General features: G+C 31.8%; 1 protein-coding gene across 2 annotated transcripts; it reads left to right on the forward strand.

Moving 5' to 3' along the window:
* Positions 1-5,264: 5,264 nt before the first annotated feature.
* Positions 5,265-22,566, forward strand: LOC132757515 (corepressor interacting with RBPJ 1-like). 2 transcript variants are annotated; one of them, XM_060748820.1, is made up of 10 exons: positions 5,265-5,422; positions 10,454-10,548; positions 12,112-12,196; positions 12,922-12,986; positions 13,436-13,587; positions 14,404-14,507; positions 15,342-15,427; positions 18,042-18,163; positions 20,060-20,137; positions 21,649-22,566. In XM_060748820.1, the coding sequence occupies exons 1-10, from the start codon at positions 5,351-5,353 to the stop codon at positions 22,470-22,472; spliced, it is 1,683 nt and encodes a 560-aa protein (XP_060604803.1). In that variant the 5' UTR covers positions 5,265-5,350; the 3' UTR covers positions 22,473-22,566. The 2 variants fall into 2 exon arrangements, with proteins under 2 accessions (XP_060604803.1, XP_060604804.1); XM_060748821.1 differs by having other exon boundaries at positions 20,063-20,137.
* Positions 22,567-23,879: the final 1,313 nt, after the last annotated feature.

The raw sequence follows: 23,879 nt of genomic DNA on the forward strand, positions 1-23,879 counted from the left end.
CATAAAAGCCTAGTCCAATAGATTAGACGTTACAGGCTTGTTATAGTTTTATGTTGGTCAAGCCTGACGTCTAATAGTTATTGGTCAAAAAACGCGTAGCATTTTGAAAAATTAAAAAAATGTCTGCTGACTTGCCTTTCAAGCTTTATTCAAAAGCTTATCTTCTGTTCTTTCAATTGCATGGTCTATCATTAACAAAAAGTTTCAAACAATGTACTTATTAATTAAAAATAAAATATAAATATCAATCTATTTCGCTCATCAGCCATACTGGTTAAGTAAAGCGTTTTACAGATTGATTCCAATTTTTTGAACGGAAAAATATTTTCGAACACACTGACGGTGCATGGGCAATTATTTCGTTGAAAAAATATTCCGTTAGAATCTTCTGGAGTCATTTAAACGCTTGCATTTGAATTAGCCAATCAGATTTCGCGCACTGTATGGCGGCCATTTGTATATCTGCTGTACATGGAATTTAATTAAATGAGAGGATTAAATCATGACTTTTCGGGTGTGACAGTTCAATTATTTTGTTGAAAGGTATTTAATTTTTAGTTTTGTTCATAAATAGTTCAAAATTTATGTAAATACACGCTGTTTTAATTGTTAAAATGCATTAGATCTAAATCGATGTCTAATGTCAATTTTTTTGCTACACGATTTTGCAAAGATCTGTTAAGACCTAACGTAACATGTAAAATGAAAAATGTAAAATATCAGATTAATGAATGATAAATATGAAAAAGGTTACGTATAGGTCTTATAATTAGGACTAGAAAATGCCCAACTTTACAGGCAAAAAGTTTACTTTCATGATTTCAAGGAGAATAAAAGTATTCCTTTTTAACAATAAAGAAATAAATACATTGTCAGATGTTTACAGAAATCGAACCTACCATTCTGAATGTGTTTTTTGTTGGAAAATTAAACAAAATAATTGAATGTTGCAAGTCACTACGTCGAGGTTAGACAGGCGCTTGGCCGGTACAAAGCGCCTGATTGTCAATGATTAATTTTGTAGAGTATTAGGTCAGACATATGTATAGGTTTTTCCATAGGCTTACGCATCTTTGTCGATGTCCTGTGATTCAGAGATAAGCTCAATGTTTTTTTTTTAAAGAAAATCAAACACCATAAAAATAGGGTCCTACTGCTAAGGAGACATAAAGGACTGCTAAGGAGGCACAAATTAAAGACCTTTAAATGTCATTTAGGGACTTGATAATGATAGAATTGTATATTTGATTTAAAGCTACAAAATAGTATTTTGGATAAAATATTGTGATTTAGTCATATAAATTGCATGTATGTTTTCTATCAGTAAATGGTTACCGAAAAGACACAAGTGACTGCTAAGGAGGAACTAATAAGTACCTTTTTTAAACTTGGTAATGACGGAATGGTATATTTAAATATGATATATTCGTGTACATAATATAAATATAATTATGATCACAATGTAAAAATAATATATTGTTAAAACCCATTTTGAGCTCTTTTTTGTTGTGTTTTCCCTGAGCTATCATTTGGTATTCAAATTCAAATTTTCTGGAAAATTGTAAAAACCTGAATTTAAATTGTGTATGTGAAATTTCATCATAAACGTTTATTTAATCTGTTCATTTTTAAAAGAAGATTTTAAGGTTAAAAACTTAAGATTTTTGCTTCATAAATAGAAACAGGTGTCTTCTACATAAAAATAATGAACTCTGAGACGAGGTCAATTTTTGATCGTAAAGGCAAAATTTGAAGAGGAAGTAAAACCTATTCTTTCATTAAACTATCGAAACCCTATGCTGTAGATATTGCGAAATAAATATATCTTGGCGACCATTTTAATGCAATGGCAACTGTGTCACATTGAATGTTCTATGATAACCGCCGTGTGAACACATCTGCGGATGTTTATAACTCCAAAATTTTTACCATTTTTTGTTTTGTTTAAATGTTGAATCCTGCTTAGTGCTTAAGTCGGTGCTAGGGGCGTGGATGGCAACTTGCCCTATCCAGTACCGTCGATGAACAGACTCAATCAAACCGAGCCTGCAACGGCAAATTATGGTGGACGGGATATTAATTTGGGTGTACATGTTTTACATGCATTTCTTGTCATGCTTGTTTGTAAAGACGGGAAATTCTTGCTATAAATAGCAAAATTTTATATATTTTTATTTGGGGGTGAAAAATAAACAAATTAGTAAGACTGATTTGCTAATGGAAAAAAATTAAGTTAAATAACTAGATCATATTTGGAGTGGTAAATGTGTTATGAATTAAAATAGAATACTTTATTATTAAGTCAATCCGAAATGCCTAATTATAAACCCTCCAAAAAGATTTCAACAGCATGGAGTTTAACCCAGATAAATTCGAAATCCTGAGAATTAACCGTAAGAAACATCCTGTAATATTTCTTTATAAACTACATCGTCATTAACTAAAATATTTAGGTGTAAAATAAGCAAATACCTATCCTGGACTAATCATATTAGCAGTTTTACAGCAATAGAAAATATATAACGCCTTCAGATTTATAAAAAGAAATGACACAATGTTTGCAAATAGAACAAGTTCGAAGGTTAGCTGTCCGATATGTATATGTAAAGACTATGTTGAACAATTACACAAGTAGTGGGTTGAAGATGTTACAAGATCTTTATCGGCAAACTGTAGAAAAGCAACTTAAGCTCTGTAACTCTCCTATATAAATCAATCATTGACTTTAAATTTGTCTGTAAATTTAATTGCATCAATTAAGACTTTAATACATGATAGTGATAATGAATTTTAATTCAATTTTGCAATTTCAAAGCTTTTTAAAGAGGAAAATGGTCAAATAAGTGTTTAAAATGGGTCGGGTAGGATTAAATTTTTATACATATCTTGTGTGAAACAATCATTTTGCTCGCGTAATTTGTTACCTGAATGCTATTATTTGTTTCTAAACAATAGGAAAAAAAATCTTCTTAATGATTATATTATAGATTATTCAGAGTTTCCTCATTTCTGAAAAAAGAGCCCTTCTAAAAGCAAAGTTTTAGTTCAGTTAAATGTCCATAACTCATAAACCATACGGTAGATTTTGTTTAAATTTTGTAGGTATGTGTTCATTAGGCATATAACTGGCCTATGTTGTGTTATGTTAACAAGTTATATTGTATCATTTTATGCATTGTATATATGTGTTTGAGTAGCAAGAAACGTCATGCGTTACCAAATTTGCGTTACCAAATAAAATATTTTGAATCTTGAATCTTGTCAATTTTACAGTTCCTTATAGTGCCCATTAGGCGTGTTCTACCTTAAGAGGTACATTTGTTCAATTTCCAATTTAAACTGTTAATCTATTGATTCTTGTCTGAATTTGATAAAAATTAAAAACAATTGCATTTTGGGAGTACGGGAGATGAGGTTCAATTCCAAAAGACTTTTTGAAAATTTTGTAAAAAGAACTATTGCTCGATTCATTTATCTTTGAATACCATTCATTTAGAAAAGATCTTTTAGCTTTTGTCTTACTGTTAATTCTAACCATTTGGTTCCGGGAAAATTATGGTCATTCCAAACATTGTTGAACGCGCATTTTATCAGTATTGATTTTAAATGATAAATCCACGGGTAATTACGTTCAAAATCATTATCATTGATATTTAATGCGTTTCTTACCATATAAATATATACAAAGTATAACAATTATGACAGTATGACGCGCCCAATATGAAACTATTCTTTCCCCGATATCTAAAGACAATGGCATACATCCCGTTTCGCCGTATAAGAAATAACTGGCCACCGAGCGTTTTAGGACATGTTTTAAAATTTTGAACTGTGCGCGTTTAAGGACATGTTTTAAAATTTTGAACTGGGCGCGTTCAATACCGTCAAGATTAGTGTATCCCCAAATTTCAGAACCATAAAGTAAAATTGGTTTAACAGTTTTATTAAAAGTTCATTTTGTACATTTAAGTTAATTGGTAAATTTAATCTATTTGAATTTCTTATTAGGCTGTACATCGATCTTGTACCTAAAATTGTCTTAGTTTTAGAAAAAAAAACAATTCTATTAAAATATATATATGCTGAGGTATTTATATTTTATACAATTTCGATTGTTATCTGGTCTATTTAATGTCTTTTTATGTAAATTCGAAAATACATTTTCCTAAATGCATAATTAATGCTTTAACTTATGTCTATGGTGGTACGGTTACTTTACTAGCAATAACGGGGAAAAATGTAATATTGTATTTAAAAAAAAAAACTAGTAACTTTGAAAATATTTTATGACTCACTCTGAGTGCTTTCTTTTTTCACATGTACCGCTACAAAGAGTTCTCCACAACAGCCCTCCTGAAAACCGTGACTATTTGTATAGTCCTACAATCAGAAGAAGAGAAACATTTTGTTATTGTTAATTTCAAAACTCTTTTTTCACTATTTCTTTATTAACATTTTCTAGTTTCAAGAAATAATGTAAATAATGATCATTCAAGATATATGATTGGGTGGCGCAATAGCTCAGTTGGTTAGACCACTGACTGTCACTTCTGAGGTCCCGGGCTCGATCCTGGGTAACACCCTTGGGATTTTTTCAGAGACACTTTCAGTGTTTCCCACTTAGCCAGAGGTGTACTGGTAAGAAATCCAGGTAATCCTTGCATGCATCAGTGCTTGTGTGTGTATTTGCGTTTATTTATACTCGCCACCAGTTGCCCATATGAGCGAGCCCTCCATAAAAGTATTAGTCATTTTATATTTTGGGGGATGGTGCAAGATACAGATGCGGAAAGATGCTAAATTGCAGAAGCTTCTCCAGGTTCTTTAGCGAGCCAAGTGCACTCACACACGGGACCTCGATTTAAAGTCTTGTCCCAAAGACTGATTAGTAATTTTAGTTAGCCATCCCGGGAATCGAACCAACAATGTCGAGATTACAAGTCTCGCGCTCTAACCGATTGAGCTATGCGGGCTGGCTGCATCAGTGCTATACACTGAGCATGTAAAAGAACCAATGGGCTTTTCAATAAGAGCTAGGGACTGGTTCCCGGATTCGCTTGTATCTCATATTTTTCTCTTGAGTGACTAATCTAAAGTCAAAATATGATAAACAAGATCAACAAGGAAAGACGGCGTTCAATGAACGCAACCCCCATATGACCCAGCAACAAGAACCAGTGGCAAGGAGCCCAGGCGTCCAAGTCTACGTAAATCCTCGCGAGGTTGTACTAGTATTTAGAGTAGTTCAACCTAAAATAAACGTCGCAAGTTCAATTGTGCGTCGTTTAATAAACGATTTTTATTCTTGTTTTCTTTAAATTGCTTGTAAAAGACAAATTAAACCGTCAAAATGGGGAAGGGTTTTAATAATTACATGACCAAGAAGTTTTTCCATCCGTCAAGTAAAGAAAATATCAAACGGGTAAGTTGCTTAATTGAGTTTCTACTTATTTTGAAGAATTACTGTACTGTAACAAAGTTCGGATGGGTCACAGTGCTCGCACTTATGACAATCCTTAACTAATCATTACTAATTCACTACTGTCTTGTTCACTGACAAATCCCTTGTCAAAAGTCAGCCAGAACCGTGACACCTTTTTGTCATGCTGTAAAATTTCAATAAATTTGCGTGATCTGGACAAAAGCTATTTTAATACAGGTATATAGATATATTTCGGACACTTCAGTCTATATTTTAGAAACAGAACGTTAGATTGATGAAATAATGCATCATAGTTTATCAGTGGGTACACATTTCATTCAATTCGCCGCCATTGCTGCCCTAATTATCATGTGACTAGCGAGAATTTAGGTTTGGATACCTTTGCATGACATTTGGTGACCCAAATGCTATTTTTAATTGAAAACATGGCTTTGCCATTATGAATAATGGTATATTTATTCAATAACAGACATTGTACCAAAAACATGTTGGATTTGTATTGTTTTGAGTGATTATTCATGAATTTTTTGTTTGTTTTTATTTAAAATCGTCATGGAGTTTAATAATATCTGTGAAATGGTACACTTACTAAAGTGTATGGTCCATTACTATTTGGCATTACTAAAAATAGATGCTAGAATTCCCAAAACTTGAAGTCCCGTGAGATTTCATTTGAAAGCAGACTCCATATTGGTAACATTATCTACATATTTCGCTAACAAATAGTTGGGTACACAATGTCATTGAAGTTTCATTTAAAAACAGAACATGAATTGATTCAAAATTGATTTGTTAATCAAATGGTATTTTTATTTGACGCAAGTTTGATTAATAAGGGTGATTTTTAATAGGTTTTATGTACAGCACACAAACTGCCATAATTCTGGTAGCCTTTGCAAATAGGGTTGACCCATAACTTTACTGTCGCACAATGTCAAAATAAAAGCGACATGTAAATTTATGGAAGCCAGAACTAGAAAAAATGTTAACCCCAAATAAAAAGATAAAGGAGACTGCATAATTATAAGACCTATGTTAGACCTCGGGTTGAATATTGCACCATAAGGCCTAAAATAAATTTTAATTTGTTTCCCCTACCCTTCCTACCTAACAAATTTGTCCCCACCCAAAAGATTTTTTCAGGCTTAGGGGATGAAAGTATTTTTTTTTTCCTTCAGAGTACAATTAAATCTGATATTTTAGACAGCTAGCATAGTTAATAACTTGTTGCATATGTTAGTTGTCAATATGGTAATGCATGTACAAATACTATTGCACTTAATAAATTAATTTTGATAGTTCATTATACATATATGCAGATTATTTATTATTATGCACATATTAAAAAAAAAATTCCTACCTACCTACCCAATCCTAATTTTAATGGGTCGGGAAGGGAAATAAACATAATTTTATTTTTGGCCTAGTTTGGCATCATAATCCATTGGCAACAATACTTAATTTATAAGACAGAGTAAGTACAAAGATCAGCTGCTATAAATATTTTTAATGATTATATAGATGACTATACAAGTAGTGTCTCAAATATGATAAAGGAACTTACTTGGCAAACCCTTGAGCAATGTCGAAACATCAGTGCTGTAACCTGCTTGTATAAAATCCAAAACAATATTGTCTTTGTTGAACACCAACACCTTACTCAAACAGGAAATCTAAATTACCTGATACCCTACTCGAGGACACAATACCATCAAAATTCTTTCTTTTCCTAGAGCAATACATCTTTGGAAAAGCCTTCCTTTAACTGTTTAGTCTAGCCCCAGTTTTAACATCTTAACTTAGAGGCTTGACCCATTCTACAAATTCTAATTTGCACACAATATCTTTTAAATTAATAGTTTTGTAAAATTTTAGTCTTTTATCTTTCTAAATTTGCATATAAATAATGTCTTTTATTAACAGTTCTCTGACAATTTGCCTGCTAGTCATTATCAGAATTGTTTGTTAAGCAGTATCATGTAGATGTCATGTTACGATGTAGATGTTTAATTATGCGATTGTGTTGTTATATTTTCTTCACATTATTTCTGTGTTCTATTCAAAATCATAACAACCTCATTAGTAATCTTTATTATAAACAATAATACAATCATTTTGACATGATAGTTTTCACTTAGTAAAGCCAACACCTTTCCTGTGTACATGTAGTAAGTAAATCATATACTTTTATTATTATGTAAATTGTATGTAACTTTCAGTAATGGTAAATTTATTATGTATGTATTGGGTAATGTAACAATTCGCCACAATAACAATTTGCTATATAACAATTCTCCACAGAGTGATATGTATTCAGCACAGTTAAATAATGATTATTGATGTTTGACAAATGTGCCATGTTTTCTTTTATTTTAACATTTCACTTTCTAGTATTATTATTAAACTGAATCGTTATCACACTGTGGTGAATTGTCATGTGGCGACTTGTTACTTATTCATGTACTGATACCTATACACTCCATGGTACAAACAGTCATCACTCAAAACTCTACTTTAAACTTTGAAATTCAGCATTTTAGTCAAATTGCTATAAATTGCATTTGAAGCAGAAGGTTTGGAGCCAAACCATAACAGTTACAACGCAAAAATTAACCCCAAGACAAATATACATGTAGTCCTATGACGTCACTTTGAGATATTTTTGCTTCTGGGCAAAGCAGTCAAGCTTGACCGACATTAACTACAACAAGTCTGTAAAGTCTGATATATTGGACAAAGACAAATCCAACTCTTCAGCCTTATTATTCAATTTGTTTTATAACAGGGGGTATTGTCCTTTTAACAATTTTAAGTATTTAGTTGAGCTGATCAACAAGAATCTTTTAGTGAGAAGTGAACTGCAAAGTTACAATGCATATGTCCCATATTATGAACTGGAATAGATATATTATAGCCTGTAATTTAGACTGATATTTCATATTGCTGCACTATAACTATGTATTGTATTGTTAACAGTCAGTGTTTAAAATCAAAGCAGACTTCCCGAAAGTTGAAAAAAACTGTCAGACATTCGGTCTGACAAACCATGAAAATCTGTCGGACCGAAACAAAATCTGTCGGACCAAATAAAATTGATCAAAATCAAATAAAAACTTGTGTGTGTATTTCTAAGACACTTTTTGTTTTTTATTTTTTCGCCGTCAAAATCGGCACAATCCGTACAGCGGATTTTCATCTCCTCCCTGTCATACACCAATGATTCATGGTTCTGCTTCCATTTTTCATTAAATTTTGTCTCAGGTCTATTCTTTTCATCCTTTTATTGCTGTTCTGCGCACTTTTCTGACATAGATTTTCAGTTTTTCCAAGGTTTGGCACCTTTAGCGACGCCATTTTGTATACATGCGGCTTGGATAAAAGCCGGACAGTAGGACCGATCCGGAATAAAAAATTGTCGGACCTGATCAAAATTTATCGGACATGTCCGTCGGACCGACGTATTTTGGGAAGTCTGTCAAAGTACTAAACCATTCTCATCATTTATGTAGTTTGTTTGATGACTAAATTCTGTTCTGCCAGATTGAGTTTTCAAGTTTTTCCTTAACTTTTTAGGGTTCTACTTGTTTGAGTTTCTCTCCTGTCCAAAGAAGTCTTTTTTTTGCTTTATGTATCAATGTTTTTACTTGTGATTTCCAGTATTTGTAAATGGGGCCAACTTGGTTAATAGCTGATATGTAATGGTTAAAAGGTCTTGGGTTATTTCAGGCCAAAAATGATTCAAAGATTTTGGTTTTTGATGCCTTGTGATAATTACTTGCCCGAGTTAACTCGTATTTTTTGTGAAAGAATAATTTTGAATGGTAGGTTCTGGCTACAAATGTGCATGATGTGGCTATATCTTATATCTTTTAATTTTTTTAATTAAAACTGTTTTAACCCATCTATTATCATCATCTGCTATAGACACAATTATATATATATTACATGACTACATGTATATCATTTTTAGCTCGACTTTTCTATGAAAAGGGGAGCTATCCTACTCGCCCCGGCGTCGGCGTCGGCGTTGGCGTCACACCTTGGTTAAGTTTTTCGTACCACCCCACTTTATTTCAGAAGTATTACAAGTATGGCTTTGAAACTTACCATACTTGTTCACCATCATAACCTCCATCTACAGACAAGTTAGAGTACATAACTCTGTCAAGGTTTTTGACAGAATTATGGCCCTTTTTTGACTTAGAAAGTGTATTGAGCTTGGTTAAGTTTTTTGTACCACCTCACTTTATTTCAAAACCATTGGAGGTATTGCTTTTGAAACTGACCATACTTGTTTACCATCACGACCTTCATCAACAGACAAGAGGACATAACTCTGTCAAGGTTTTTGACAGAATTATGCCCCTTTTTGACTTAGAAAATACATTGAATATGGGTAAAATCCACTTATTGCCTTAACCCTTTGAGATATTGCTTTGAAACTTTTAATGCTATTTCACATCATTACCCCCATCTGTACGCAAGAGAAGGTAACTCTGTCAAGGATTTGTTTTAAAAATTAAGGCCTTTTATCGACTTAGAATCTTGGTTAAGTTTTTAGTACCAGTCCACTTTTTGACTGAACTGTTTGAGATATTAATTTGAAAGTTGGAATACTTGTTTACAATCATGATTCCCAAACATGTCCAGGAGAAGGTAATTCTGTCAAAGATTTTATTTGAATTATGGCCCTTAACTGTCAATGTTTTGTATTATAGGCAAGCACTAAAAAACTTAAAAAATCTAAAAAAATTCATTCCTATCCACTTGTTCACTTTACCATAAATTATGTCATAATAAAATAATTCTTCACTAAATATCTTAATGCTCATGGCCATTGTTCACTTTAAAAATACAGAGATTCTTGTATTGCCTTTTACTGCAAAAACTTTTTTTATTGGCAAGCAATAAAAAAGTCGAGCGCGCTGTCTTACGGACAGCTCTTGTTACATTATATTACCACTTCCTTTCGTTGATATTTTGTATTCATTATCATATAATTGTTTCTAGGTATGGATGGCACAGCAAAAAACAGAATTTGAGAAAAAGAAAGAAGAAGATATGGTTGCTCAGTATAGAAAGGAACAAGATATGTATGAAAACAGGTATGGCTACATTTGTTTTTCTTTCCAAAAGGTAAAATTAATTCAGTTATATTCTTCAAAATTGATAAACGAGAAGTTTATTGCTTTCAGGTAACAAAAGCTTTGTGAAAATGAAAAAATGTCATTTAAATCTGATAGATTTAGAAAAATTATGAAAGATTTAGCTTTAATGATTTTTATTTGTTTGGGTCGTCAGATGCTGTTATTTGCAAATGCCGAAAGTAGTCCGCTTTTTTGAAGCGGTTACTTCCCTTTATATGTACACTAACGCTGAAAATTTCAGGGGAGATCACTGCGTAAAGATTGTCAAATGACAGGCGCATTAATTTTCAAGCAAAATAGTTCCCGAATGGTCGAAGATTTCTAATATTGTTTTATTCTTTATAGATATACATGCTTATAGTAAGCTCCATGATTATTTACATCTGTGTTAAACAACAGGTTTAGTGTCGAAATAATAAATTTAGAATAATATGGTTTTCTTCAGGCCATTAACTTATAATCACCGTGACCGAGGGGTTTGCACGCTGGCTTAGGAAGCGAGATGTCTACAGTTCAAATCCCAGTTAAGGGGACTCATTTTTTTAAAAATTGTTTAAGTCAAATAAACATTGAATTGAGTATTCAGAGTTGCAATTAGTCTTATAGCCAATTAACTACAGTTAAAACACTGGAAAGCATTGGTGGCACTATACAAAAACAAATTGGTTTATAATCTCACAACCTTCACCTTTCTGACATTCTGAGACCCAAACAAATTCAGCGCCTTCTGTGCTTTTGATTTTTCATGCAATGACTACCTGACAAAATAAAAGCTGTCATTTTCCACACACCAAGGGATGGTGTTTTCCTAAAAATGACCTGCTTAATAATGTCCCCCAAAAAATCAATCAAAATAATCGTTGTAACCTTAGAACATTAGAAAATTCTAATTACTATATCAGCGTGGTTTAACATGTTAACATTGGTTAATTTGTTACAAGTTTTGAAAAGATAGTCATTGGCAATAGAGCATAACCATGACTGTTCAAATGTCATTTGCTACTTTTACTATTTAAATTATTTGTACAGTTATAGTGATTTAGATACAGGTGACAAAGTAGTACTGAGTTTATATTTTGCTTCCTTTATGACAACATTTTCAGATTCAGCATTTCTTACTACAGATGATAGAATCTTAAATACTTTAAATCCATTATAATAATTTCACTAAAGACATGTTTCCTCATTCTTTGCCTTTTGTTTAAAGTATTGTTTAAGTACTTAGACATGTTTTTATTGTACACAAATGAATTATAAAACCTTTACATAATACATCACGTTACTTTGTATCTTCAGCTACTTAAGTTCTTTAGCTTCTTCAAGGTATCTACTACTCAAACAAGGACTCATGGGTTCAAGCACTTCTTGGGTCACAGCCATGTTTCTTCATATATGACATATGCAATGGTTAGTTTAAAGAACCAGACTCAGTGGTGGTTCAAAGAAGCTGAAAGCTCTCTTCATAATCCAGCTTAAATAAATAATGTTTAAACTAAGAATGTTATTGTATGTTTTATACAGGGCTTTATTGGGAGATGAAAAAGCTAAACTTGGATTAAGTTTTATGTATGATGCCCCACCTGGTTTGAAGAAAGCAGAAAAAGAGGTAATTAATACTTTAATATTTACATTGCATAACTGACTAAAGTTTAGATCATCTTATGTTTGCATATAGATCTGATCAACAGTGACTATGTTTTGCCTTATAGCAGCTTTTGATTTTCCAATAAAGCTTTTTTAAGCCAAGCAATCAAATCATCCATTACCATAAAGCATTTTACAAAAACATCCTCATCGATGAAATCAGACATGTCAGTATTAATTCCATTTAATCTGTCTTACGACTAGGTTGTGCCAGACATGTTTTATTTAATAAATGCTGACTTAACAGAACAAAATCCTATACTAAATGTAGGAAAAGTCATGTTTAGGCTCATTGTTTAATTTTTGAGTCAGAAAATAATGCCACCTGTTGAAGACATGCTAAATTGGTTAGTATGTTTTACCACCAAACAAAAAACTGTAATTAATCAATCAGGTTCTGTTCGATTAAACCTGTCTTTTGAAGCTACATAGATAAGAATGATAAATCTAGTTTTATAAGATACATGTTTCAACAAAATGTTTCTCAGTATAGACTCTAACTTCCAAAACATTTCTTTAACAAATAAATGGATCATCACTAAATGATTCTCTGTAGTTTTCACTAATAAATTTGATTTGATGTGCATAACTTTTAAGATGCAGTAAGAGGTGACAAAAGAAATAGTTCTGAACATTAATTCATGAACTAATTTATGAAAAATTCATGCCTTAAATATTTCTTTTCAGAAAGAAGAAGGTGAACCAGAATACAAGTTTGAATGGCAGAGAAAATTCAATGCTCCAAGAGAACAGTAAGCTAACAAAATTTTACTTTTGTTTAAAATCAAAGGTTTTGTTGTTTTTCTTGTCTTTTGTTTTCTATCATCATTGTTGTTTTTCTTGTCTTTTGGTTTCTATCATCATTTCTAGGCTCAATGACAAGTTATCTGTCCATTTAAGGCACTAGAGTACAGACCCATCTTGGGTTTTTAGGGGTTTGGATGAGTAAATATTGATTTGAATCGTTCATGTAATGCATATCAGCTTCTAAATACTGACATGAAACTTTTCAAGCACATACAGTATAAGAGTGTTTTTCTTAAGTTTGTCTGGAATGAATGACAAAAGGCCCCGAACACCAACATTTTCTTTTGTGAACCGATTATTATATAAGTAGGCAGGTTATACTTGTATCTAAAGAACTGGATCTCTATAATTATATTCATATACAAAGGAATTGGTATACTAATTCTATTTATAGATATGCAAAGAATGATGAAACAATTCGTGACCAGCCGTTTGGTATAGAAGTACGCAATGTTAGATGTATAAAATGTCGCCAGTGGGGCCATGTTAACACAGACAGAATATGTCCATTATTTGGAAAAGATCTTGCTGCAGAGCCTGAACAACGTTAGTAAATTTTGTCTGTTAAATGTAATATGATACTGTAACTGTGTGATACACTATAAATGAACACTATAAAATTCAGGTGTGGGGTTTTGTCCTTTTCATTATAAAAAATATACTTACTTAATTCAGTATTTATGTAAGTTTCTGATTTTCATCAATTAAATATAACATATTTTGAGAGTATAAGCAAAGTTAGGAGGCTGGTTATGATGTAAAAGGGCAATATAAGTTAACATTTGTTAAAATTTGCTAAATTTTTATTCCATTGCCTAAGTTATTTAATACTTAATACATAAATAGGTGAATCTCATTAACTATATTATAAATGACAATTAAATATCTTGAAGTTATATGAACATAGAACATATATTTCAAACATTCAGTAACATGTCAAATATGCATTGCTTTGTGTGCAGTATGATCTGTTTTAGATATGCATCTAGTTGTCTTTATTCTCTGTTGTGGCTGAGGAATTGCCTTTTATTGTTGAGGCATCTGAACTACAGCCACCATTTATCCCTGCATGATCATAAGAGGTGACTTAATAGGTTTGAACTATTGGAGTTTATGCAACTCTGCTTCAGCAGGTGGTTTTGACAACTGGTGTTTCTTTAAGTTTGTGACACCCTAAGTTAGCCGAAATCATCTTTCCTGTTTTTGTGCCATATGACTTAAATTGTGTTGGTGCGCCGTAAGGGTAATTCATCTTTATTATAATGGAATTTATGTGCTTTTCTTTACTATACAATTTCAGAAACTCAAGAGTGATATCTCTATTACAGCACAAATTTAACGTTCCAATAATTTATATTTCAGCAAAGACAAGTGCCTCATCTTTATTAGATTCCATGAGAGAAGATGGTTTTACACTCAAACAATCATTGTTGGGCAAAATGTCTGATCCAATGGCAGATAATGAGGTATAAGACACTTAATTCTAGTTATAACTCAAATTGAATATTCAGCTTAGCACTACATCATTAAAAATATATTGCTAATTAAAGCTGCATTTTATTAGTGAAATGGGTTTCCTATCAGCTTTAGTTCTTTATTTCAGTGTCCAGACAACCTAAATGAGTTTTATGAGCCTTAATGTCTGCAAATTCCTTTTAGAGATATTGGAAGTACAATTTCTGTTTGCATGAGAAACTCATTTTTCATTTCTGAATAATACTTTATCAGATTTTCACCAAAACAGTTAAAAAGGTTAAAGGAACTTTAAGATTACTAAGCTTTTACGTTGACAGCAAAATATTTTTTACATATTTATAAAATGCAGCATTAATCATAAACATATTAGAAAAAATAGGGTTTGAAAGTAGATCTACTATTTGACTTAGATGTAAACAAACCCTGAACATGTTATCTTTGCACAATAAGTAACGAGGGTATTAGAAGGTAAACAAAGTGTAAATCTGAAATACAAGCTCTCTTAATTTGGTTAATTGTTTGGAAGTATGTGCTCAAAAGTAATAAATGTCAGACAGTGTGAACTGAAAAATGGCCAATAAACCAAGTAATATGTTTCTGATTTTTATGGCTGGATGGTGGGGCTAATTTGTTTAAATAAAAAGTAGAAATAATCAAGATATGACACTAACATGTTTCTAAGGAAATGCTTTCCTGTTCAACTGAGTTATAAACTTACTGGCTTTATTGTATATTAGTGGCATAGGTTTGCTATTCTAAAGCATTTTTCCCTAAAAATTCAAATTAAATGAAAGCTGTTTTCATTTTATAAATATTAATTATAGCAAATGTTACCAAGTGAGGATGAGGAGGATCCAGAAGTGAAGTTTCTAAAGTCTCTGTCTGCTAAACAAAAGAAGAAATTGCTCAAGTAAGAATACTAATATAAATCACCCTTGCTGTCATGTTGTGGGCAATTCCCTATGGATTAAAGTTGTGTGTAGCAGTTTTTGAGTGGGTCATAATAATAATTTTGACTCTGGTGAATTTTGGGTCAGAGTTACCAGTAGTTATTTAGTGATTCATATGTATGCAGTTAATAAATGTTTTCAATACTTCGATTTTAAATGTGTAATTTAATATGTTTCCTGAACCAAAACTTGAAATTGCATGTTATTTTGTACACAAAGTCAAATTGCCATAGTCTTTATCAGGGTTCCCTCTGGGTCAAAATTAGTTTGCGCCACCAAATTCGCCAATCAGAAAAAGTTGGAGCCAGTGGCTCCAAAGTTGGAGCCAATAATTCTGCAAGGGAGACATGCCTATCTTTGCTAAGATTTGCTAGCAGTTATATATCATTATGATTACAAACACATATTTATAATATTTCATTTATTACAGCTGCACATGTTTATTATCTAAATTATAGACATACTATTATGTGGTTTTCAAATACCATTTAAATAAATACACATAACAGCATAAATGTAATCAAGAACATCATGTTAAGTTAGCCACGGGAGGTCCTGTTTTCCACCGTTTTGCCAGTATAGCAGTTCTTCTCACAGATTGGACTGAGCCAAGATCTTTCCCAGCTTCTACCCGACAATCTGGTGATCTACAGATACAAAAAAAAAAAAAAAAACAACATTACTATAAATTGACTTCATCTAAAAATCAATCAGAACAAAATATGAAATAGATACTAAGTATTTTTAACAATGAAAAATATTGTTTATTTTAATAGGGTTTGCATGTGAATAGACACTTCAGCACTTTAAAATCAAATATGAAAATATTAACATTGCAGTAACAGTGACTTTAGATCAATCATTAGTGAAATTATTCTTTAAATTGTCGTCCAATTTAATATTCAAACTGTAATTATTTTTAATCAGTGGACGAGTCAACTTACCTAAAGTTTAATGTTTGTCAACATCAGGGACGATATTTCGCTTCTCTGCTCGCTACTAACACATGTAATTATCAGTGCTCCAAGTCAGAGAATGAAAGACGTAAATTGTTCCAATTAACACATTGACGCTTTCATCTTGATATCTTCCCGAAGTGTCACACAATTGATGACATAATTGATTATACGAGCTTGATAAACAAACTAATAGCGTGTGACCTTTCACATTTGGGCCGCTTATGACGCGGCCGCTTATGACATTTAAGTGTACTAGTTGTCGGATGCTTTTTATCTTACGTTGGCGCCAGTTAAATTCGCCAATTAAAGATTTTATGCGCCAGAATTAATATTTTGTCGCATTTGGCGCCATTGGCGAGCGACAGCGGGAACCCTGTTTATTGTTGCATTGTTAAATAATGAAAGATGGGGTGTATTGCATCCCAGAGCATGGCCTCTTTAAATAGTTTTTTTTGCAATACATGATTGTTTTTTCACAGAATATCTGTACCAAATGGAACATGATTTTAGGACATTTATTCATGATATGTTGTTCTGCATATTAACTTATTAAGCCTGCGACGGCCATTAATTATTGTATGTGAATGTTTTACTTCACTTACATGCTGTATTCTGTCATGTGGACTTATTGTCTAATATTGATTAGTTGCATCACCAAGCAAGGGTGTAAGATGTTTGTTATAACACCCACATTATTCTGTTTTCCAGATCATAATCTTATTACAATAAAAGGGTTAAACTCTCTGTAAGAGTGAGGCTAAATTAGAATATAAATTGTTCCTGTAACATAACAGAACTTTGCTGCCAGTCATCAGTGTTTTTTTTCCTTATATAACTGATACCGAAAAACGGCACCATTCCCAATAGAAAATAGACAGCAAATTTCCCAATTCATGACTGATAGATTCCCAAAATAACACTGAAAATTTCCTCAAAAATCTACTTTAAAGGTAACAAAAACAGTAATGCCATTGATATACGATAAAAACCAAGTATAACCACATGAGTGTATATTATGCATAATTTTCATGTCTCCCTGGATAAAAGAAATTCCAAATGAATATTTTGCATCTTATGTAAAATTCCCAATTTGTGTCAAATCAAATTTTTTCCCAATCTGTCCAGTACCGGAACCATTCCCAAAGCAGAGAAAAAAAACACTGGTCATGAACACTTACCTTTAAAATACAAACCTCAGTGTTTGTGAATTTCGGTTGTCACCTTTTCCTTGGAAAATGTCATTATTTCTTTGAATAAAGTGTATATATCTGTGTAGATATCATGAAGCAAACAGGAAGTACTGTCTCATATGATGGATAAAATTTCCATTATTTTATAGTACCCTTATATGGATTATACTTTTTGAAAGAAAAAAGATATCATCAGAGTACTTAGCACTTTTGTTTAGTACATGTATATAACATTATAGCTATTATATTTTAGATGAAATTAAATGCAAGGCTTTAAGACATGGCAATTACAAAAACAACTTTGTTTTGATTACAGTTGCATTGCATTGTGTTTTTTTTTGCATTGTATTATTTCAGAGACTTTGTTATAATGTATATGTAAAATACTGGTTTGAGTATGCTGTGATAATTAATGTGTTTTGTAGGAAACTAAACAGACTTCAACAAGGGCAATCTAGTGGTAAAGTTGAGAAAAAGAAAAAGAAGAAGAGAAAGAAAGAACATAAACACAAATCAGGGAAGAAAAGGAAGGAGGAGGACAGCTCAGGTTAGTTTGTAAATGATTATAATTATCCTGGTTGTGACCAAATTGTGCTGTGTGTTTAAATCTGAAGGCAATATAAAAATCATAAAAAAAATAACTTTTAAGATACTAGTATTGTTTAAAACAGGATAGGAAGATGCATTTCATTTCAATGATGAATGAATAATATTACAACTTGTAGTTTTAGATAATGGTGGGCTAAAGCTTTATCCTATATTGACTTATCACTTAGCCACATTAATGTAATACTTAAAAGTAAGTTTTATCTTGAGTATTCAAAGAATAGGGAGAACACTTATTTAAGAGCATTATAGGACTAAGGAGGTCACTTGCCAAAAGATGTGGATTCTGATAAAATTATGGCCCCGTTATAATATAGACAGGCCTACATTATCCATGCTCTTGTTTTACTATCAAGCACTGAGAATGGTCTGGTACTCTGTCCTACCATCAGCTTTTGTTAATCCTTAACCTGCGTAATGTCTTAAATGGACTTGTCCACCTTCCATATTCCATCCATTAGTAATTTAACAATATCAAGATCAAAACCTGGAAGTTGGTCAGCCAACAGGATCGAACCTAGTAAGACTGCACAGATTGGCAAGGTTGGTCTGACTCTATACTTGTGGCAAAGGCTAATCACTTTTGGTTACATAGAGGATATTTGTTTGTTTTGCATGTAAGATTGAAATATATTTCACTGAGTGAACACCAGATGCAATATTTTCACGAGTGGCATAGCCACAAGTGAAAATAGAATAGCTTGTGTTCACGAATGAAATATACCGTATAAGTACTATTTTCTGCGGGAACTTTATTTCTGCTATTTCTGCGGTTCATAACGACACCGCAGATTTAAAAATCGCAGAAAATTAAGCCTTTCTGTATGTTTATGTCGGAATATGTCAACTACCGGTATTGTATAAGTACATTAACATGTACCGTTAGAAAAAAATGTTACTTTGCTTGTTCTCTTTGTTTAAATAATTATTATGTTTGTATGATTTTCGCTCACCCTTAGCTAGTTGTGCAATAAACATACCCTTTTGTATTTGTACAATATCTTGTGTCTACGTGCGATTTTGCCATTGTTTATTATTCACACTTCATATATGTACACGTACAGTAATAAAATTTTGTCATTGCTCGTTTAGTAACATATATATACCGATAACCGGAAGTATTGTATATGTTAAATCAACAAATCTTGAAATGTTGTCTGATTGTGTTGGTTTATTTTGTAAAAATATATTAATTTAAACGCAGAAATAAAAAACATCAATGCGAGAATGATGACATCGCAGAAGTAAGATATGCAGAAATTTAAAACCCTTTATTTTAACAAAAATCACAGAATATTAAGCCTGCAGAAATAAGTACTTATACGGTATTTCAATCTCATATGTAAAACAAATAAATTTTCTTTTTATATCATGCTTTTTAAGTAATTTTAAGTATATTTGACTTATTTTGCAGCGTAACGTCTTGCATTCTCCTTTTTGATGTCATCACATCATGAGGTCACATCATCAATTTTGAAATAAAGTTCTGTTAAATTTCTCTAATTTTGTTACATTTTTAACATGATGTATGATAACATCAACATTCTTTTCCTAAAGAGCAAAATTTATGTATGACAACATTTTTTTTTTTGCCTGTTATTCCATTTACTTATGACATTCTTTCATCCGCATTTAGATTAGTCCAGCTACAGTGAAAATTATATTTTATAAATTTCACTAGTGGTTTATCAGAACATAATCATCTGATATATTACAGTAAAACACTGGAAAGCATGAAATAAATCAGGTATATTTTTAATGCTCCATACATTATGTTATTTTGCTACTAAATTAACTTTCATAATTGGATAACTTTAATGAATGTGTTATCTTATAGAAGACTCAGAAGATGGACACAGGAAGAAATCAAAGAAAATAACAAAACAGTCCTCAGGTTCAAGTGATTCAGATACAGGTAATTAGTTAATTTATCATTAAGTATTGTGTAAATATTAGACAAACTACTTACTAGAGAAATATCATTTGTAACATGCTGGAAAATAGAAATATTTCAGTTTAACATATTTTTTAATAGAAATGTACTGGTTGGGGAACACCAAACCTGGATTTTCTTAAATGTTAATACTTTCTTTTGTGTTTTACAAGAACATTGATGTTGAAAATTCTGATGTAAAGAGTGCACTGACCTCTTGCACTGGCTATAATCATTTGCAGAGTAAACAAAAGAACACTCAAAATTTCAACATATGCTGCATGTGCTGTTAGAATATTGTGTTTTTGGCAATATTGATACCCCCATGTACAGACTTCAAACACAAGTGTCAGCATAAACGGAAATAAAAAAACTAGCTCTTTAGATGTTGTGAAAAGAACCTATCTGTACTGTGAATATAGCTTTTATATTGATTGTGAAATCTGTATGGAAAAACATTCAAAAATGTCTGGTTAATGGTCCCTGACCAGTACAGTATTATCTAACAGGAGAATAACCAATTTTAGTTAAATTGTTTCAAACTAAACTTACACTTGGAAAACAAAAATGTTTATACCTCTTTAGCTGAGTTATTTCTTTGAGTTTACGGAACCGAAATTACAGACATATTAAGGGTCATATACAGCTTGAAAATTCAGTTTAGTTATGCATTTTCTTCTAATGATGCACAATGTGTACTCCATTTATAAGCAGACATGACGTTTGCAATGTGACCTAAATTATGTTGATGGCACTTCAAAACTACTTAATCCAAGGATTATTATGATTGTTTTAATCCTCTTAGCTGAATAAAGGAAGACAAGAAATATGTTGAACTGTTGATTTTGTTTTATCTTAAAGGGATCAAGATATAGTGCATATTAATTTTATTTGTAACACTGCTTTTCATTGGATAATCATGACTTTTTATAAACCATATACATTGCTGCTGTCCATCTATGAAGGAATTTTTTTTCTCAAAGGAGGTTTGCTTTATAACCAATTCATTATAAAGATGTGATTTGGGTTATACATGCAAAGAACCATTTATATAGGATTATATAACCTGTCAACAAAACCTTTATAACTAGTTATAGCAATACAACCAAACAGTATTGTCTTGCAGATATTAAATTAATCTACCAGTAATTTTATCCATTTTCCATTTCTTGTATTAAGTTTTCTGTCCTTCAGCAAAATAAAATTTGAATGTTTGAAGTCAGACATAAAATGAAGCCATATCTTTTGTTCTTGAAGATATATATTGTGGTCTGAATTGCAATATACGCTCGTAGTACTAGCATACCGCGGTAAATCATGGTACAGTTGTAAAATATCATGACAATCCTATTTTTATTCTTCACCAATTGAGTTGAACTCATAAAGGTATTTGGTTAGATCTGTACTTCTTATGTGGAAGAAAATTAAATTATTTAGCCATCTTAATGTAATTTCAGCAAATTTAATGAACATTATGTATTATGTCATTTTAGATGATGAAAGAACCAGAAAGAAAAAGCACAGCAATAATGGAAATCATACATCCAATATGAGAGATTTACCTTCACCAGAACACCTGCATAGAAATAGTGGTAGACAAAAGCAACAAGCTCACAGTAGAGAAAGAGACTATTATATGGAAAAGCAGCAAAGTAGAGATCATTTTAATGGCAGACAGAGAGACAGAAGGGGGGAAAGTCCTGATAGAAATAGACATAGAAGGGGGGAAAGCCCTGATAGAAATAGACATAGAAGGGGGGAAAGTCCTGATAGAAATAGGTATAGAAGAGGGGAAAGTCCAGAAAGTAACAGACATATAAAAAGAGAAAGGTCAGAATATGATAGTAGAAATAGAAAAATTAAAAGAGAAAAAGCAGAGTTTGATGGAAGAAGGCAAAATGGATCTAGAGAAAGAAGTAGATCTAGGGAAAGAAGAAACAGAGATGGTAGAAAGAAAGATGAAGATAAGCCTAGATATAGAGACGGATCAGATTCATCAGATGGAAGAAGAATAAATCATTATGATAGAGAAAACCAAAAAGTAGTTAAATCTAGGTCAAGGAGAAATGAGAGTTCCTCTCAATCTTCTGAAAGTGACAGTTCTGTTGAAAGAAAGTCTAAACGCCATAATAAAAGGTCGGAATCACCTAAACAGAGGGTAGTAAAGAAAGAAAATAATCAGCGTAATGACAAAGAATTTGAGAGGAACAGGTCACATGATAAATCTAAAAAATATGAAAAGGACAGACGTCAACACACCTCAGAAAGGAGAAGAAATCGTAGCAGTCCTGAATCTGGAAACTACAGTTCAGATTGATTTTTACAGTTAAAGGAATAAAAAAAATGTTTAGAATATTAATAAAGCAAATTATTTGTAAATAGTTTTCTAAATAAAATTTGTTTGACACTGATGTATTGTCATTAAAGTCATTATTTAATTTCATGTATTCTTTATTATCATCCACATAACTTTTAAGAAGTCAATTCAGTACATCTTCTGTTGTGTTATATCTGAAAATTACTCGAACCAGTTCACTTAGAAGCATAGGTGCTAGGTCTACAGTTACAGAAATCACAATGTCTGTGCAAGCTGGGGCTCATTATTTAGGTGATTATTGAATTGATGACAATACTTGGAAATTCTTTCTTATAGCTAATATTAAACATAATAGGTATTTACTGCTACAGATTCCAAGAATCAGTTTGTTTACTGGTCAAAAAATTTAACACCCATTTAGTAGAAATTATAGGCCAGGACAGTTGATTTGTAGGTATAATGAACCCTTTACTCCTCAATAATCATACATTTTGATATTCTTACTTAAAGCAGCATGACTCCAGTTTTAAGTTTACAAGTAAAATCCTAGCACAATGCTCGTTTGGTCCACAGAAACTACCTGTAAGACAGTTTGTCTAAATATGAAGAAAGCGATTTTACAATATTCTAAATCATATTGATATTTGGTGAAAAAGCTGGTTAAGTTTTATCACATTTTACATATTAATTTTAAGGTTAACCAGGATTGTGACTGTTAAAACATTTCTTAAAATATATGATTAAGGCAAGCTGTCAGGGTGTCTATTTTATTTGTGGGGTTATATCACTGACTGGTTCATATAAAGTATTTGACAAAGAGGTACAACTATTAAAGTAATTTAGAAGCAGCACACGCTAAGTAATGGCAACCAGTAAATAATAAAACTCATTTACCAAGATTGACGTATATTTTTCAATATTTCAGGCAGTGAAAGACTTAATTTTCATAACTGATAACCATTAAATTTTTTAGAAGAATGTTTATGGGAAAAAATGCATACAAGCTAAGGTTCTGATATAGATTTGTCCACATTTCTGATGTTAGTTTGGTATATATTATGTTGATTTCGAGAAAACTTATCTGTTACATGATACATGAAAATAGTTAAAAGGGGGAGACAATGTTGTAGAGGCATAGTTTGATGGTGTCTGTTATCTGATTGCAGTGATAAATGCAAACAACTGTTATGTTTAATGGATGGTAACAAGATTCAAACTATTCTACTAAGTATTATAACCATTTAATACATGTTGTTAAGACCAGAGCTCAAGTGAGAATGACCCAGGTATCAGAGAGGCATGATCATATATATAACATAGCATTAATGAATATCAAGTAAAGGGAAGTAATCCCATTATACTATACAACTAAACATGTAAAGAGTTATCTAATCTTGATATCATAAC

The sequence above is a fragment of the Ruditapes philippinarum genome, unplaced genomic scaffold (assembly GCF_026571515.1).
Source record: "Ruditapes philippinarum isolate M1 unplaced genomic scaffold, ASM2657151v2 ctg6491_1_1_1_1, whole genome shotgun sequence".
In the NCBI taxonomy this organism is placed as follows: domain Eukaryota; kingdom Metazoa; phylum Mollusca; class Bivalvia; order Venerida; family Veneridae; genus Ruditapes; species Ruditapes philippinarum.